The sequence below is a fragment of the Pithys albifrons genome, chromosome 16 (assembly GCF_047495875.1).
Source record: "Pithys albifrons albifrons isolate INPA30051 chromosome 16, PitAlb_v1, whole genome shotgun sequence".
Lineage (NCBI taxonomy): Eukaryota > Metazoa > Chordata > Aves > Passeriformes > Thamnophilidae > Pithys > Pithys albifrons.
The window spans coordinates 14,867,679-14,885,971 of NC_092473.1; the positions used below are offsets into that span (position 1 = coordinate 14,867,679).

Sequence of the window (18,293 nt, forward strand, 5' to 3'; positions counted from 1 at the left end):
GGACCTGGTAGGAGTTTCACCTCCTGTTACTGAGGGAGCTTTTGGAGCATCCCTGGACCTGGTGGGAGTTTCACCTCCTGTTACTGAGGGAGCTTTTGGAGCATCCCTGGACCTGGTGGGAGTTTCACCTCCTGGCACTGAGGGAGCTTTTGGAGCATCCCTGGACCTGGTGGGAGTTTCACCTCCTGGCACTGAGGGAGCTTTTGGAGCATCCCTGGACCTGGTGGGAGTTTCACCTCCTGGCACTGAGGGAGCTTTTGGAGCATCCCTGGAAGTGGTGGGAGTTTCACCTCCTGTTACTGAGGGAGCTTTTGGAGCATCCCTGGACCTGGTGGGAGTTTCACCTCCTGGCACTGAGGGAGCTTTTGGAGCATCCCTGGAACGAACGTGTGAAACGGGGGGTGTGGTCAGAGCAGGAACCAAACCTGCCACATCTCCTGCTGTTCTGTGTGTGCTGAGCTCGGTGTTTTTGTGTCCCACAGCCACGTCCCCGCGGGTGTCCTCGGAGCTGGAGCAGGCGCGGCCGCAGACGAGCGGCGAGGAGGAGCTGCAGCTGCAGCTGGCGCTGGCCATGAGCCGGGAGGTGGCGGAGCAGGTCGGTGCCCGTGTAGGTTTGGCTTTGATAGTTGAGATTACAATCCTCACTTTGCTTTGGTTTCTGTTTTTTTTTGTTTGTTTGTTTGTTTTTTCTTATCAGCTTGGCTTTGCTCCAGGTGGAATAAGGCAGTTTTGGAAGATGTTGGTCTTGTGGGTTTTTTATTTATTTTTTTTTTAAATCTGTTTAAAACTTGGTTGTAGTAATGCCAAGGTCATGGGTTCAATCCCCTATGTGGGCCCTTGACTTAAGAGTTGGACTCGATGATCCTTGTGGGTCCCTTCCAACTCAGAGAGTCACAGAACGGATTGGGTTGGAAAAGACCTCCGAGATCATCAAGTCCAACCCTTGGTCCAACTCCAGTCCCTTTACCAGATCATGGCACTCAGTGCCACGGCCTGAAAAACCTCCAGGGATGGGGAATCCACCCCCTCTCTGGGCAGCCCATTCCAATGCCTGAGCACTCTCTCTGCAAAGAATTTTTTTCTGCTCTCCAGCTTCAATTTCCCCTGGCAGAGCCTGAGCCCATCGTGCCCCCTTGTCCTATTGCTGAGTGCCTGGGAGAAGAGACCAACCCCCACCTGGCCAGAACTTCCCTTCAGGGAGTTCCAGACAGTGCTGAGGTCACCTCTGAGCCTCCTCTTCTCCAGGCTGAACACCCCCAGCTCCCTCAGCCTCTCCCCACAGCACTTGTGCTCCAGTCCCTTCTCCAGCCTCGTTGCTCTTCTCAGTTGGGTTGGAAGAGACCTCTGAGATCATCAACCCTTGATCCAACCCCACTGTGATCACCAGCCCAGGGCACAGAGTGGGGCACAGAGTGCCCTGGGCTGGTGATCACAGTGGGGTTGGATCAAGAGATGTTGGATTCTCTGTCCCTGGAGGTGTTTCAGAGGACACTCAGTGCCACCTCCAGTCCCTTCTCCAGCCTCGTTGCTCTTCTCTGGCCCCGCTCCAGCCCCTCAAGCTCTTTCAGAATAGTCTCTGATTCTGTGATTCTTTTAAAAGTAACCTCAGCCCCCGAGCTGTTGAGACTAGTGGAAGATGACAGTCACTTTGCAAGAAGACTTTGTGTGGGAGGATGTTAATCAGCACATTACTGAAGATGTTTTCAGTTTGGAAGAGCTGGAAACATGACTGGTCCTGAAAACCTTCATTAATGGCAGCGAATTCTGATTCCAGTGAAATTCTGAATGGTCTGTTTGTTTGGTAAGAGTGCCTGGAACAGGAGGGTGACCTGACAAAAAGTACCAGAATATGTAAAGAACCTGGTTTAAAGTAACTTGATTCTTGATCTCTCACCTGAGTTATGTTACTGTGCTAATTCTTAAGAGATTAATTCTGAATTTGAATGCTGGATAATTAATTATGGATAAAGTTTTCTGCATGTTAATATATAACAAAGTTGAATCTCAGCTATGAATGAAAATTCAAGTCAGCCCTGCTGAGTGTGTAATATTTTAGAGGCTTCCTGTGAAAATTTAGTTTACAGGTGCATGGTGGGCATTAATATCTCTGTGCTTGGAAAGGGGAACCATTACCCAGTAAAGTTTATCATTATTGAGCAATAAAGGGACAGAAAATATGAATCAGAATCTAGTCAGTTAAGTAACTTGAAAAATGACAGAGGAAATACCAGCTGGGAGATTAGTCAACTTCTGAAAGATGTGATGCAAGCAAAGTTATTTAAAGTAGTTGAATGTACCACAAACATTGTAGTTTACAGATGTTTAAACCTTCAAACTACAAAGAGTTGGCTCGACTGATTCCCTTGGTGTTCCTTATAACACTTGTATCAAGTGGAGGGAAGCTGAGGAAAGCCAGGAAAATTGAACTTCAGTTCCCTACAGCCTTCAGTGGTTCAAAATCACGATGATAATTTACAGCTGGGCTGTTCCCTGGACGTTCTGTGGTGTTTCTACCTTGTAACTGGATTTGGGAAAGAATGTTTAATGTACATTCCCATTAGAAGTAAAAGATCAGGAGGGCAGATGTCACTCAGCAGTCTGGACTGTGGTCACAGCACTGGGGGTGCAGGGTCAGGGCACCCCCAGAAAATCCCTCTCCCTCCCTTGCATCAGGTACAAACTGCAGCAAACAGTGGCAGGGTGGCAGGGAGGGCTGCCCAGGCCTTCCTTTGCTGGCAGTGCCGTGCCCAGGGGTTGGATGCCTGGAGGGCAGTGCAGGAATGGTCTGTTATCACCAGTGTCGGTTTCCTTTGCAGGAGGAGCGGCTCAGACGCGGGGACGATCTGAGGTTACAGATGGCTCTGGAGGAGAGTCGCAGAGACACAATTAAAATTCCCAAAAAGAAGGAGGTAGTAGTGCCTTCGACTAAGAAATTCCTGGTTATGCTGCCAAAAGCTGAAATACAGTAACACAAAATAGCTTAATACTGAGCTCTTTTATGCTTTTGGGATTGCTTTGTTGTGTAGCTTTTAAAGCTTCTTCCGTGTGGGTTAAATTTGGAGCTGCTGGTCAATGCAGGTGTGTAAAGGAAAAAAAATAATAATAATTGCTTCTTCACTCTCACGGGTTTGTGCTGCAGAGTGATAATGCTCTTGATTAAAGCTCAGATTATTCCTGCCCTCAGCACACCACCCTGTTGGACCTGATGGATGCCCTGCCCTCCTCGGCACCGGCACCGGCCCCGGCACCGGCACCGCCGAAAACTGAGCCCTGGGGACCTCCTGCTGTTGCGAACCAAACTGATCCCTGGGGAGGATCCACAGCTGCAGCTCCTGCCTCTGACCCATGGCAATCATTTGGTAAGAAGAAACTGCCAGGGGGAATGTTATTTCAAAGCTTTTGCTTTTTAACGTGGAGCTTTCCAAAGTTCCTCAGTGTCCAGTGCAATGCTTGTGTATTAGTTTGTCCTGATTGATTCCCATACTCCAGAACTGGCATTCCTCAACTCATTTCCAAACAGAAACAAATGGAAATTGCATCATCTGTTTCATTTTTGGTGACAGGAAATCAGAAAAGGCTCAAGTTTTGTGCCCTAAGGCTACTCAGTGTATTTTTCCATGGTTAAAACCAAACATAATCCAACTTTGTCCAGTTCTGCTGTTTGATCCACAGCCCCTCTGGCAGGATTTTCCCTGCATCACTTTTGGCTGTAGTGCCTTTTCTGTGTCTCCCAACTTCATTCCAGCATAGCACAACCCCTTATTCCAGCCTGCTGGTTTCCTGGCTCCCAAGGGTAGTCCTGAAGATGGAGGATTTAGGAGTTTCCTGATATTGAAGTGACTCACTGAACTGTATTCCTGAAATCCTGCATGTGCTGTGGGTGTTCCAGTGGAGCTGATGGCAGCTCCAGGAAGGATCTTCCCAAGCACTCTCATTTGGGAAAGGAAAGACCTTTGGGGAAGCTTCAGCTGATGGGAAGTGCTGTCATTGGCATTTCTGGTGGGGCATTGCTGTAACTCAGCACTGAGGGCAGATAAAGGAAATGCAAGGACTGGTGTGGGAATAGTTGGGCTTCCTTGGAGAGTTCTGGCATTTCCTGCTCTGGAGCTGTAGCCAGACCATGGACCTGTTGATGAAACAAAACCCAGCATTGCAAATTGGAATTTGTGCCACTTTGTGCAGCCTTGAGTTGGTTCACAAGAACATTGTGATGCCAAGGGCGTTTGTGTGAAGTTCTGAAAACTAAAATAATTCCCAGTTGGAAGTTGAAACACTCGTGGAGGTTAAAGGTGATAGTTGTGTATGTGGGGGTGGTCCCATCCTGCTCCTGGGTTACACAGCCCTCAGTTAGGAATGACACCATTCCTGGGGAGAAGGTTCACAGGGAACCTGCTTTGAAGGGAATTGATCACTGGAGAGTTGTGCAGGGTGTGCCTGGGAAGTGCTGGGCTCCCATTCCTGATGGTCCAGGAGGGGAATGGATGTTGGGGCCAGGCAAGAGTGACCTTCCAGCACAGACCTGGCCCACTGCAAAGCTGACTTGGGATTTACTTCAGTGGTCCCAGGGCTTAATAACCTGAAATATTGGTAGGAAGAGGAACAGAATTGCTTTGCTGGAAAGCAGTGAATTAGGTTGGGGAGGAAGAAGAAGAACCTGGCAGGAAATTGTGTATAGTGAGGGGAGTTTCCTTCTCTTTCCTTCTCCCTTTGTTTGGCCTTAAATTTCCCCTGTACCCTCGTGCACAACCTGAAGCAGTTTGGTAAATGAATTAGTAGGAATGAAGAGTTGTCACCAAACTCCAATAAAAAGAGAATCCTGAACATACCTTGGCATTGGGGTAAAGAAAAAAAGAAGGGGTGTCAGTGGGAAGCTCAGATCTATGTCAGGAGAGCTTAGAAGTGGGAATAAAAAGCACAGCTGGCTCAGGGAAGCTGATTATATTTTAAAAGAATAACAATATGGGTAAAAGAGTTGGAAAACATTCCCTTTGCATCTTTGTCCAAGTGTTAATGTTTTGTATCTTGTAACTTTCACCTCTGGGCTTTTTATAAACTTACTTTCCCCTGAGTTCATAAATAGACCCTGTGATTTAGGTCACCTCCAGGCAGGTATTGCCAGTTGTGTGGCAGTGTCTGTAACAAAATCAAGTTTATTTTCTTGTTGGAACTGCAGATATTTTTACTCAGTTTCAAAGGGGGGATTTGTTTATTCCTCTGCCTTGCACAGAATTTCCTGGTGCTTGTTGATCAGTGTGTGTGACATTGATGCTGAGAGTTATCAGTGTGCCTGGTGCTGAGCTGCTTCACCTATTTATGGTCAGTGTTAATTGGCAGTCAAGGCACATGAGAGAGGTTAATCTCCCAGGAAAGCTTTCCAAAGGGAATCTGGACTCACTGGTGCTCCTGCTGACTCCTTTTGCAGGTGCCAAACCAGCTGCTTCTGTTGACCCTTGGGCAGCACCAGCGGGATCCACAGCTCAGCCTCTGTCCAAAAATGACCCTTGGGCTCCTGCTCAACCATCTTCTACTGCAGCAAAACCTTCTGTGGATCCCTGGGGACCAGCACCTGCAAACAAACCTCTCCCTGCCTCTGGTGAGAAAGGCTCTCATCCATATCCATGTTTGAGTAAGGAGAAACCCGAAGGATGTTGTGGCATTGTGTGGTTCAGAGAGGCTCCGTGCTGAACAATTTCCAGAACTGGTCTGTACAATAAAAGGGAGTTGTAATAACTCTCAGGCAAAAGCAAATCAAATGTAATTATGCTGACTCTGAATTAGTGGTGCTGCTTCGTGCTCTGTCCCTTCTACCTTCTCCTCTTGGTATTTGTGGCTGCCTGCTGAGCACTTGGGACTGCTCCTGCTCTTGGGTTTTATCTTTAATTAGACAAGGACTTAATTTCTGGCAGCGAATGATCCTATAATTTAACCTTTCATCGCGTTAAATAGCTCTGCAGATGGATGTCTCTGCAGATGCAGATTGACAGGTTGAGCAGCTCCAGCTCTGAGGAGACTTTTAGAGGTGCAAATGAAGGTTTGTTCCTCCAGACTGAGGGTGTGAAGTGATCCCTGAGCCCTGTGTACCGAGGTGCTGATGTAATTGTCTGTTCGTGCTCTAACTAATGCAACCTTGATGAGTCTTTAATGCCTGCTATTTTCATATCAGCACCGTGGCTAAATGCATCCCAAATGCATTTTCTGCCAGTTCTTCATCCCAGAACGTCACAAACAAAGGAATCTGCACTGCACAAAGTTGTCTGATCAGCTTTTCACTGGGCAAAGGGCAATAACTGGATCATTGTGAGAATGAGTCTTTAACTTTGTTCTTCTTTAGCATTGTTTTTGTACTCAATTGTCACTCTTTGGGTTTTGTTTCTTTGTGCTCTTTTTGAACCTTCATTTGCTTGAAATGGGTTGAAGATTAAAACTAAATTAGAAAAACATTTCAACTAATTAAAAAATAGGCACAGAGACTTTAAAGCTTTTCAGGAGTGTGATTGCTGCTCATTTGGGTTTTCTGCCTCCGTTCTGAGGTAAGAGTGTGTGTCCCCATGTGGAAATGGTGATGGTTTTTTGGTTGTGAACTCTGGGCGAGTGCTGGTGCTTCAGCTAAGGAAGCTTTGCCATCTCAGCAACCTCTGCTATTGCATTTCTCCTCCTTTGCACTTGGGAAGCACAAGTCAAATCACCAGTGAAGTTGTAGCAGTGCTAAATTTGGCTTTGGGACTCTGTTCAGAATGTGTTTTACCCGAGGGCTGGTTAACACTGGATAGTTCAGGCTGTAAATCCCTTTCTCCTGGAGCACTGTCTGCTGCAATCAGCCAAACCCCAGCATGCTCAAGGTGTGCCCTGCACTGATTTAAAAGCAAACTGCTCTGAATTACTTGGCTAATTCTGTGAGAAAACCACAACTCTCTGACATCATTCTTGTCCCAGCTCCTGGGTAACTCCAGGACCACTCCAGCTGCTGCCCTGGAACCCAACAGTGGCTTCCTGGGAACACAAGTGGTTTAGGAATTGCTTCCAGGAGGATCAGGTGTGTGATGCAACCGAAGATGTGTTAATGACAGGGCTGTCTTGTTGTTTTGAACAGGAAGTACATCTTTTGACCTCTTCAGTAATTTGAATGGTACAGTTAAAGATGATTTTTCTGAATTTGACACACTTCGAACTTCCAAAAAGCCAGGTACGACTCAAGTTCTTAGCATGTGGACAGGTTGGGTGACAGTCACAGCAGCAAATGTCTCTATTCTGAAGTTTTATTAAAAAAAAATCAGCTTTCACAGAGGGAGAGATTAAAGCTGGTGGTAATGCAGCAGTAAAAGCTTGTTGTTCACATTTTGGCCTGTGCATGAACTTGTGGGGAATGTGCCTTTTGTGCTGTGATCCATAGAACTGCACCGTGTAACCTTTTGCTGTGTGGACCCAGAACCTGGTTGGACTTCTAAATTTTCAGTGTCCAACATGTTTGGAGCAGGACTTTATGCTCAGAGAGTCAAACAGACCCCTGCTGACTGTAAATCAGTCACTGAGTCCAGACTGCCAGGCCCTCACTGTCAGTGTGTGGTGCTGTGGCCTCTCAGGGTGGTTCTGCCTGAAAGAACAGTGACTAATGCACAGCTGGGCTTGTTGAGCACAAACCCTGGGTGCAATCCAGCCAGGAAGGGCACGGCAGTGGTGTAGGGCAAGGGCAGAAGCCAAGGCTCTGCAGTATCTTGGAGCCTCTGAGTCCCAGCTGGAGCAGCGTAGCTGTGGGAATGTTCATCAGGGCAAAGCAGGGAGCGCCTTCAGTAGAGCTCTGCACCTCTGACTGCAGCTTCTCGTGCTCTCCTACAGAACACTGACCTGCTTGCATGCTAAGGGTGTGACTGAAGCACTCCAGCCTGACTAATCCCAGCCTTAGAACTAAACATTTCTGCTGTCAGACACTTCAGGGCTTTCTCTGCTCCACCGTGTGGATTAATGGGAGGTTTTGTTTGTCTCTTTGTGTTGTTTCAGCTGAATCAGGTTCCACTTTGCCATCTCAGCATAGCGGTACCACCAGTCCTGATCTCTTTGATTCCCAGCACTCCAGTGGGACAGCAGGAAAACAGAGCGCGGCCCGGAAAACCCCGGAGTCCTTCCTGGGCCCCAACGCTGCTCTGGTGAACCTGGATTCTCTGGTGTCTAAGCCACCACAACCTGTTACTTCACTGAATCCATTCTTGGCACCAGGTCTGTTGCTGCACAACCCTTTCTGTTTGAGTTTTCCCTTCCTGTAGGAAAACTGGGAAAAACTCGGTTGTAGTGGATTTAAAGTAAGAAGTTTTGGGCTTGTTTTTCCTGGTTGCTTCAGCCAACAGGTCATGGCTGAGAGCAGGAGGGTCTCAGGGAGGCATCGTGGACTCACCCATCAGAGTGACAGTCCCTGAAAGCTCAGAGTTTCTGCTCTATCTGCAGCTCAGCTTGGTTCCAGCAGTTTCCCTTCCCCGTCTGCCCTCTCGCTCTCCAAATTATGTGACTGCAGCCTGAGGCTGCAGAGAGCAAACTCTGCAGTAAACCCCAGTGGGTTGCTGGTCAGGCTGTCTTTAGGCTGGCACAGTAAACCAGTTTTCATCTGGAAACATATTCTGAGTGTGTTTGGAAATAAAAACAGTCTGTTGCAGTTCCCCTGTAAGCTGGGCCTGGTAGAAGTGAGCCCTTATTTAGGGCAGACCGAAATGGTGCCACTGAACAGGTGGAAGGTGTATTTTTTAAAAGCTGAAACATGCACTGAAAATTTCATGTGTTGCTCCTACAGTGAAACACCTTGAAATTCTCTTTCAGTATTGATTTTCTTCACTCTTAAATGGAAAAAAAAATCAGTTTATTAAACTTCCTGAGCAGGAAAAGGGCAGTGATTCTGAGCAGCCTTGGCAGCGATCAGGGAGAGGAAATCTGTGGATGTGCCGTTACTGGTTCCTACAGAAAGTTTGTGAGGGGTCACTGGGCCATCCAAATAACGCTGTGCTTGGATGGTGAAAGGAATCTGCAGGGCTGGCAGCAGGCCAGGGAACCTCAAACGCTGGGAAAGTTGTCCTCTGCCTCTGCTAGCACTGCTGCAGCTCGGAAACAAGCTGTTTACTTTGGGAATTCTTGTCCAAACTCACTGCCAGAAACATGAAAATGGAGTTGGGACCTTAAAGATCATTCTCTTCCAACCCCTTTCCGTGGACAGGGACACCTCCCACCAGCCCAGGGTGCTCCAAGCCCCATCCAACCTGGCCTTGGACACTCCCAGAGATGGGGCAGCCACAGCTGCTCTGGGCAACCCGTGCCAGGGCCTGCCCACCTCACAGGGAAGGATTCCATCCCAATATCCAAAACCTACTCTCTATCAGTTTAATCTTCATTAAAGGAGCACAGAGAGCCTGCAGGTCTCTTCCCCAGTGCAAATTTTCAATAGCATTTAGAAACTAAACTCAGTAACCTGGATGTCAAGGTTGGGCATGTCCCAGGTAACCAAATTTGGAACCTTTCTCTCTAGTCAGTACTATCAGAAATGGAAACTGTTGGTCAGGGAAGGGGTATCTTGTGGCATTGACAGACAGAAGGGAACAGACTGTACTGATGCACCAGGGAATTTGCTGGATGGCACCCAGGCGGGTTCTCCCCAGGGTGTTTTGGGATTGGGAGCTTGTGGAGATACAGAGAAGGTGCCAGAAAAGATGATTTCCAGAACGTGGTGTTGATGGCAGTGCCATCTCTTTCCCTCCTCCCCTTTCTCTCCAAACCAGGCGCCGCTACAGCACCGACTCCAATCAACCCCTTCCAAGTGAATCAGCCTCAGCCACTGACCCTGAACCAGATGAGAGCGAGTCCCGTGATGGGAACCAGCCCTTCCTTCAGTGCTGTGCCCCCGATGAGCATGGAGCCAATACCTCTGTCTTCCATGGCCCCCGTGCCCGTGGGAATGGCACCGATCCCGGCGATGGGCAGCGTGGCCTCGATCACCAGGATGGGCCAGGGGCTGAGCATTGCAGGATCAATGCCCCAACCTCTCCACAGTACAGGAATCCCACCATCAGCCTCCCAGTCTGCAAATACAACTAACCCTTTCCTCCTATAAAGACCCAATTAAAGGAACTTTTCTTTTCCTAGTGTTTCCAGGCTGAAGTCTTTACAGCGGAACGAACGTGGCCTGTGTGGACTGAACGGTGTGTGAGAGACTTGGAAGTAGATTTGCAGTTTACAGTTATGATCTTTGAAGAGTTGTCTCTACTTACCAGTTAATCTAAATCTAGTCTTTGCTACAGATGGTACCTTACTTTGGCTTGTTGAGCATCATGTGAAATGTTCAGACTTTTCACCAAAGTTAGATTCTGCCCATTTTGTTACTTTGTTAATCATTTCAATACACTTTCTAGGGAGAGAACCTGCCATTTTAAACTCCCTTGGCTATTTTATAGATGTCAGATCATGTGCTGGATCCTGAAATTACTATTTACCTGCATCTGTCACTTCCTATGCCCATATGATAGCCCTGAGATTCCGAGTGCTAGTGAATGTTTTGCACATAACTACACACAGTTTAGACTGTTGGTTCACCCATAGTCCTTACTCTTAGAGGAGAACGATCCGGAGGGCCCAGGTGGCTGGTTTTTATGCATTAAACATTGCAAACTCGCACTGCTTTGGTCTCTGAGGTGTGACTGAGAAAACAAGCTTGTCTCTAAAGGAAAATAACACAAACCCCAGGCAAACCACCCAAGAACATGCTCGAGTTGTCGATATGCCGTGTGCTGTCGTGCAGTGTTGAACCCGTACACTACTCTAAGGACTCCTGGAACTCTCTGTGAGTGGCTGCACTCGTGCTGAGTGAGTGTCCTGCTCTGTGCTTGTCCAGTACCAGCTTCTTTGGAAGTTTTTTCATGTGTATTTTGTTTTTATTTGACTTACAATGTGAGTTGAAAGAAAAAGAAAAAAAAAAGAAAAAAAATGAAATACAGTGGGACAACTTTGAGTTCGGTTTCACCGGGGCAAGCTTTAAAACTAATTCAGGCTTAACCTTGCTATATGCAGTTACTCTTGTATACTTTTGCACATATTTTGTTTAGTACAGTTTCATATTTGAGTTTGCAGAGTTACCTAATAGTCCTTTTTTTGCTAATTTTTATAATGTGGTTCTTATTTAACTGTCTGGTTTTGATAGATTTATCAAGTCTGGCTGAAAAATTAAGATATTGGCGAATGTCATTTTTATGGTTTTAATGCCCTCTTATTTATGGTTTTAGCTCTTTGTTTCTGTAAAGAGAGTTTAAAAGGGAAGATTAACACTAAAATATTTACTTTTAAATGAAATATTCATAATGCAAATCAAAAACAAATCCTCGTGACTAATTATTTTTAGATGAATTGAATTTGAGCGTAACATGATTTAAGACTACATTAAAAAGAAAAAACACTAAAGTCGCCTTTCCCTTGATTTGTTCCTGTTCCCCACCCCCAGACTGGACAGACTTTTAGCCTTGGTGAAGATCCCAAGAGAGGCTGGTTGTTTTTTCCTTGTGTTGCTTCTTGAGCTGTTAAAAATTCTAATGTACAAACCGCGACTCGTTTGATTTTATCGACTAATTTTTCCTAATGGAAGGTGCACTCCATAGAAAAACTGCTAATTGGGAGCTGAGCTGTCCCTTTTTAATTAGTGTGTCTGGACCTCTTGGCACCAAACCACGCTCAGGGGTTCTGGTGGAGGTGGGCACAGCGTGGCCGAGCTCTGCTCCCGGATATCCATGGACAGGGATGTCCCGGTGCTCGCTCCTGCCTTGAGGGCATCTCCCCATGGATTGATGATGCATCTTGGTGGCCTTTCCCTGATCAGGAGGGGGACAACCAGAAAACAAACCCCAAAGAAGTGGCCAGAGTTGTGTGTTCTGGTGCGCCGGGGCCGTTCCAGCCTCAGGGACTGCCTGGGCTGCGTCTCCTGGAGGGAAGGGGAGGCTGAGAGACTATCAGGTTTAGGGTACAATCACAGATTTTAGCTGTGTAGGTCAGTGTAGCTCTGTTAGTGTGCGGAATGCTAAATGTGTGGATGTTTCTATGCAGATTGTTGGATCCTCTGGGATACTGTGGAATTGGCAAGGAGGATTCTGAGTATTCATCTGCTCTTGTTTTTATATAGGAGGAAAGAGAATTGCTGTCCACACCCAGTATGTCTTTAAAAACAAAACAAAACCCATTCATGTTGCCTTTCAGAATAAGGAAAAAGACTCTACTTTTTGTTGTTGTTGAAGTTATTGAGAAGTGTAGACCAGGAAGGGTGTGATTCTTGCAGATGGGGGGGGAAAGTGCTTTCCAGCTGATCTGTGGCAAGATTTATCCATCTTCATTTTTCCAATTTGATTGTCTCAGCAGTGGAATTGAGGTCACTTCGTGTTTTTCCCTTAGTCTGTCACCTGAATTGCAGTTGGATGGGGTGTTGTTCAGCCAGAAGTCCTGATCACATCCCAGTAACTTGTTGGAGGCAAGATGGGGCTGATGAGAAGCATTTAAAGTGACAAAATAATCTACATGACTTGATCAAACTGTGCTGTGGGTCTGGTGGGGAGCCCTGGCTTCATGAAACTGCTGAATGGCAAATGTTGCTTTTTCCAAGTCACTTCTCCCAGAGCCGTGTTCCTTTTAATTGAATATCCATTAAATGGAGAGGGAGATGTTGATGGCACAGCAAACCATGGCGAGGCTCTCCAAGGAGCCACAGCCCAAATTCTGGTGCTGTAAAGCCTTAGGCTGAGACTAACCAAGCCCAGATCCCAGCCTGGCACAGGGGTTGTGGCAGGAGCTGAGTTTAAGAGGAGAAAGGGCTGGTTTGGTAAATTTTGGTTCCTGGGCTGGGCCATGTCTGTGTCCCCACCTCGTGCAGGTGTGGGTGACACTGGGGGGGGTCCTGGCTGAGTGTGCCCTGAATTGTCCATCTCATTCTGTGGTAATTTAATTCCTCTCCAGAATAATCCTTCCTCACCCTCCTGTGTTCCTGCATGGAGGGTGTGTGTGTTTCCCATCACATCCGCTCTGCCCTATTTCTCCAAACTCATTTTCCCCTCTTCTCCTTCTTTTTCTCACCTTGCAAATACTAAAAGTGCTTTTTCCTTGATTTTTAAAATATTAGTAGCCCAAAATAGCCTTACTGGTCAAATTGACCAAAGAGAGAAAAGTGTTAAATATTTTGTAAAATAAAAAAATTTTAAAAAACAACAAAAAAAAAAACGAACAAAAAAAAATACCCTTGGCATAATTTTACCCCCCAAATAAGCTCAGTTATTTATTCAGTTTTATACTACAGAGAAACTAAACTCCATGGAGGGGACAGGGAAGGAGAACAGTGGTGGGTTGTGGTGCTTACAGTCTATTTGAAGCCCCACAGCCAAGACAACTCTCGTTCCCTCTGCCCCTCTGCTGTTGCAGTTTCGACCGTGTACTGTATGTGAGTATTGCACAGGTTGTGGAGAAATAGGTGGGTTATTTTTCACGGCAGAATCTCTCACATGACTCACTTCCTTTGCAAGTGTTACAACTTAATCTTTACCAACCTTTTCATAATCCTGGGAGCCGGCTGCTTTTTATGAATTTGTGCTGACTATTGACATTATTTACTGTATAAATAATTTATCATTTGTACTATTGTATCATAATGTCTGTATCTTTGTGTCATATTTTTTTTTCCCAAGCGATGTCACAGCTGTGATATTTAATAATGCCATCAGAACAGTGGAAAGACGAGGGGTTTGTAGGTGACTGGTCAGAATTAAAATTGTATTGCTTATCTTGCAGCCGTGTTGCTTTTTCCAAACCTCTGCGTGGTGTTTATGATCCCACCCCAGCCCGACCCTGCCGTGCTTGGGTTAGTTTTCTGCTGGAGTGGTGGAGCTGCTGGGAGGTTTGTGCCAGGAGAAATCCCCCCGTGCCTGAGTGATGCTGCTTGTTGCTGTCAATGTGATTCCTTAGATGCATCCAGAGCTTCCCGGGACAGGCTGCTCTGGCTGAGACAGGAGGGTTCTGTAGCTCACTGAAATTGGGATCAGTTGAGACCTTACTAACTCAATAAAAACGAAGACTTGTGTTGCAGGTGACTGAATTCCTTCTTTAAACCACGTTACCCCTGGAACAGCCCCTGTGGAGGGATCATGGAGTGCTGCCTCGGTGGATTTGTGTCCAGGCAGGAATCTGGGGAAGGTGATGGTGGAATGAGGGGTGGGGAGCTGTGACAGAACTGACCCAGAGAGCCCTTGCTCCCCACTTGTGTAGCTCAGTCTTGCCCTTCCTGCAGCCTTGGCTCAGGCCCATGGATCACATGGCCCTGTGGATGGGGAGCAGGGAGCTGCTTCCAGCCGGGAAGTGATTCCAGCTTCTAATTCTGGCTGGTTTAATTGAAGGGCACTTCATTAGCAGGCGGCATCAAGAGCTGCCTCTCCAGAGCCCCTCCAGGTTCCCTGTCCTGTGTTTGCTGCCAATCAGGCTGATCACTAATCAATGATCACTAATTAATGCTGAGGCTGCAGCAGGGCTGGAGATCTGCCTGTTGGAAAGGTGAATTTGGGGGTCCAGCCCCGTGGGCTGAGCTGGGCAAACCCTCTGCTCCAGCAGCACTCCCATTTCCCTGGAGAATGAGGTCACCTCTGCTCAGGCCTTGGAGTCATTTTGCTTCTGTGTCCAGACCAGTGAGGAAAATGGGAAAACCTCATGGCCAGGAGTGGCACCCCGGGAACAGGTACCTGTTGGCTTTTGTACCTCCCGTTTTTCCAGAGCGATGGATGCTCCTGCTCCTTGGCCAGAGGGCTCTGTGAGATTGTTGCTCCTCTGGTCTCTCTGTGTGATCAGCATTTCCCTGGTTTACAGTTTTAAACTGACACATCCCAGAGTACAGCCTGGTGCTTTGCAGAGGATGAAACAGCAAACCATGGATGGGGGAGTGTGGGGAGCCTTGGGGGGACACAGCACACCCTCTGGATCTGCTGGGGGGAGCCTGGGGCAGTGCCAGACCTGGATGGAGTTGGGGGATTCCCATGTGTTTGGTAACTTCTCTCCCTGATTGACTGGGGGAAATTCCAGCCCCTGCCATGGGCAGGGACACTTCCCACTATCCCAGGTTGCTCCAAGCTCCATCCAACCTGGCCTTGGACACTTCGAGGGATGGAGCAGCCACAGCTTCTCTGGGCACTTGTGCCAGGGCCTGCCCACCTTCATAGGGAAGAATTTCTTCCAATATCCCATCTAGCCCTGCCCTCTGGCAGTGGGAAGCCATTCCCCATTGTCCTGTCACTCCAAAGCATTCCATGATCAGCCTGTGCTCACATCCACAGCCTGGACATGCTGCCTGAGCTGTTCTAACACTTGTTGAGCAAATGTGTTCCCGTTCTCAGGTGAAGGGAAATCAATGGCAGCTCAAATAGCCCAAATAAAGCTGTAAGAAAGGTGGAGTTTGTCTTCCCAGCTCCCTGCCCGCTGCTGCCTGGCAGGAGATCCCACCAGGACATCAGTGCTGCCAGCTCTGCCCCTGGATTGCTTGGAGACCCTCCCAGGCAGGAATGGCATCGTGGTTTCCAGCCCTGTTTAACCACTGGAGCAGCTGGAGGTTGGATCAGAGCTCCATCCAGCCCAGGGAAGTGTTGCTGGAGCAAAACCACTGGATTTCATACTCACTGATAAGCTGAGTAACAACCCCTTTGTGAACCCACTCACTCTCCTGTCTGCTGTGGGACCAACACCCAAGGCTGGGTCGGTCAGGGGCTGGAGGAGAACATGCCTGGCTGCTGGAGCAGATGCAGGCAAGGATCCTTCACAGGGTGTTCCCTCAGCATGAACCTGTCCCACCCATCCACCCACTGACCCTCCTAGAATTCCCCGTAGTGCTGGGGCTGAGCCACCTCTAGTAAAGCCCAGGATGGAAAATGATTAGACACCTTCCTTGTGCCCTTCCTCTCCTGTGAAAATCAGTCACTGGGGTCCATGTTCTTAAAGGGCTTTTCTTTTGGATCAGGGAATGAAATTTGGTGGTTTCTCCAAGCTCCAGGAATCCAGCTTGGTAGCACTTGGAGTCCATGGGCTGCCTGGGGTTGTGCTGGGTGATGGTGTTGTTGTTTTTTTTTTTTTTTAATTTTTTAATATCTTCATTACCAAGTCTGGCACTAAATGTAGTGATATTCTCTGAGGTGAATTTGGGTACTTAAATATCCTGGCCTGAATAGAGGTATAAAAATAGAAGCCTACAGCAGTTCTGTGTGTCTGCTGCTCTTCCCTCTGAAGGACGAGGCTGAATCCCTCCCATCCTGCTGGGAAAGCAGGTTGTGTCCTGCCCTCCCTCCCAGGGGCTCAGACCTGCTTTCCATGCCCATAGGAGGGTTTCTGAGGGATTTGTGTCCTGCAGATAGCCAGGCACTGGGAAATGTTATCCAAGCCCTTGTCACCTGCTGTCCTGTGCTGTTCAGCCCCTGTGATGCTGCAGGGACAGTGGTGGCTGCTCTGCAGGGCGGGCTGTGCTTTGGGGTCCTTTTCCTTCCCATGCTCCAAACGTGGAAGTTGTTTCTGGGTTTGCAAACACCCAGTGCCCAGGGGTGCCCTGCAGAGCCCAGAGATGCTCTGCAGTGCCCAGGGGTGCCCTGCAGAGCCCAGGGATGCCCTGCAGTGCCCAGGGGTGTCCTGCAGTGCCCAGGGGTGCCCTGCAGAGCCCAGGGATGTCCTGCAGTGCCCAGGGGTGCCCTGCAGAGCCCAGAGATGCTCTGCAGTGCCCAGGGATGCTCTGCAGAGCCCAGGGATGCCCTGCAGTGCCCAGGGGTGCCCTGCAGTGCCCGGGGATACCCTGCAGAGCCCAGGGGTGCCTTGCAGAGCAGGGGTGCCCTGCAGTGCCCAGGGATGCTCTGCAGTGCCCAGGGATGCTCTGCAGTGCCCAGGGGTGCCCTGCAGAGCCCAGAGATGCTCTGCAGAGCCCAGGGGTGCCCTGCAGTGCCCAGGGGTGCCCTGCAGTGCCCAGGGATGCTCTGCAGTGCCCAGGGGTGCCCTGCACAGCCCAGGGATGCTCTGCAGTGCCCAGGGATGTCCTGCAGTGCCCAGGGGTGCCCTGCAGTGCCCAGGGATGCTCTGCAGTGCCCAGGGATGCCCTGCAGTGCCCAGGGATGCCCTGCAGAGCCCAGGGGTGCCCTGCAGTGCCCAGGGGTGCCCTGCAATGCCCAAGGATGCTCTGACTCCTCCTGGCTCAGTCACTGGGAGGTGTTTACCCCGTGCTCGGGAACAAAGGGCAGTGCCCGGGGGCGCTGCACGGGGCAATTTCCACTGAGAACAGGAAAAACGGGGGCATCCTCCTTTCAGCCTCTTAGCTAATTGTTCTTAACCTGCTCCTCTCTCTTCCTCAGGGCTGGGAACTGCCACGAGAGGGCAGGAGCTGATGCTGCTATTCCCAGCTTTATTAGAAAGGCTGTAAATCCCAGTTCCTAAGGACCCATCCGAATTATTTTCCTTTCTCTGGAAGGTTTGAGCCCCAAGCTGTTGTTCCTTGGCTGTGTCACTCCCAGAGGGACAGCAGGAAGACCCCCATGGAGCAAGCACAGTCCAAAGCTTCTCCAGGCCAGGAGAGCAGAGGAGGAGCTGCTGCCCAGTGCCCAAGTATCTCCCAAGCTTCCTTCATTTCCAGAGGGTCTCACTCCATCTTGTGCTGGCTGAAGCCCCTCCTGTGTCAGGACACACGTTCTCAATGAAGATTTTTTTTCCTGTCCATCTCGAATTAGGAGGTGAGTGTCCAATTTCAGTGTCTGGGAGAGATTTCAGCAGCTCCAGCACCAGCTGCCAGGCTCATGCCAGGCTCGTGTTGCCCTGGGTGCAACCAGGGCTTGGGAATTTCAGCCCAGGTTGGAAGAGGAGGAGAATGATTAACCAGGACACGAGCAGGGTGTTAGAGCTGCCTGGAGGAGGGTGAGAGGGAATCACCTCAGCAAGGCTGGGGTTTACTGGGCTTTGGCTGTTCTTGAAGCATTAGTTCTTGTAAACTTTAATGCAGTGAACATTGAAGGGTCATAAATCCCTTCCTTGTTGCTGTTCCCACTCTTGGCAGCAGCATCGTGTCCATGTTTATTCCCTTGGCATCAGAGCAGAGATTCTGCCCAGGGTAAAATGCTCCACCACACCTGAGAGCCAAAGAATCCAAGCAGGGAAGGCTTCCCAGAAAAGAAAGGAGCAGCAAGGCTGTCTCTGGGAGAAGGGTGTGTTTGTGAGGGGCATCCAGAGCTGCCTCTGGGAACAAAGGGATGGCCCTGGAGAAGGGAAAGGCACAAGAGCCCCACACGTGCCTT

The 18,293-nt window shown here is 48.8% G+C and overlaps 1 protein-coding gene across 5 annotated transcripts in view; it reads left to right on the forward strand.

Annotated features, from left to right (window-relative positions):
- EPN2 (epsin 2) overlaps nucleotides 1-13,777 on the forward strand; it is a 61,879-nt gene extending 48,102 nt beyond the window's left edge. For 3 of the 5 annotated variants that reach the window (XM_071570728.1, XM_071570727.1, XM_071570726.1), the window contains 7 exons: nucleotides 483-607; nucleotides 2,817-2,909; nucleotides 3,185-3,359; nucleotides 5,423-5,593; nucleotides 7,091-7,183; nucleotides 7,996-8,211; nucleotides 9,753-13,777. In XM_071570728.1, coding sequence (XP_071426829.1) covers nucleotides 483-607; nucleotides 2,817-2,909; nucleotides 3,185-3,359; nucleotides 5,423-5,593; nucleotides 7,091-7,183; nucleotides 7,996-8,211; nucleotides 9,753-10,084 — 1,205 coding nt within the window. In that variant the 3' untranslated portion in view covers nucleotides 10,085-13,777. The remainder of the gene's footprint in view (nucleotides 1-482; nucleotides 608-2,816; nucleotides 2,910-3,184; nucleotides 3,360-5,422; nucleotides 5,594-7,090; nucleotides 7,184-7,995; nucleotides 8,212-9,752) is intronic. The other 2 variants (XM_071570729.1, XM_071570730.1) reach the window with 2 other exon arrangements.
- The last annotated feature ends 4,516 nt before the right edge of the window (nucleotides 13,778-18,293 follow it).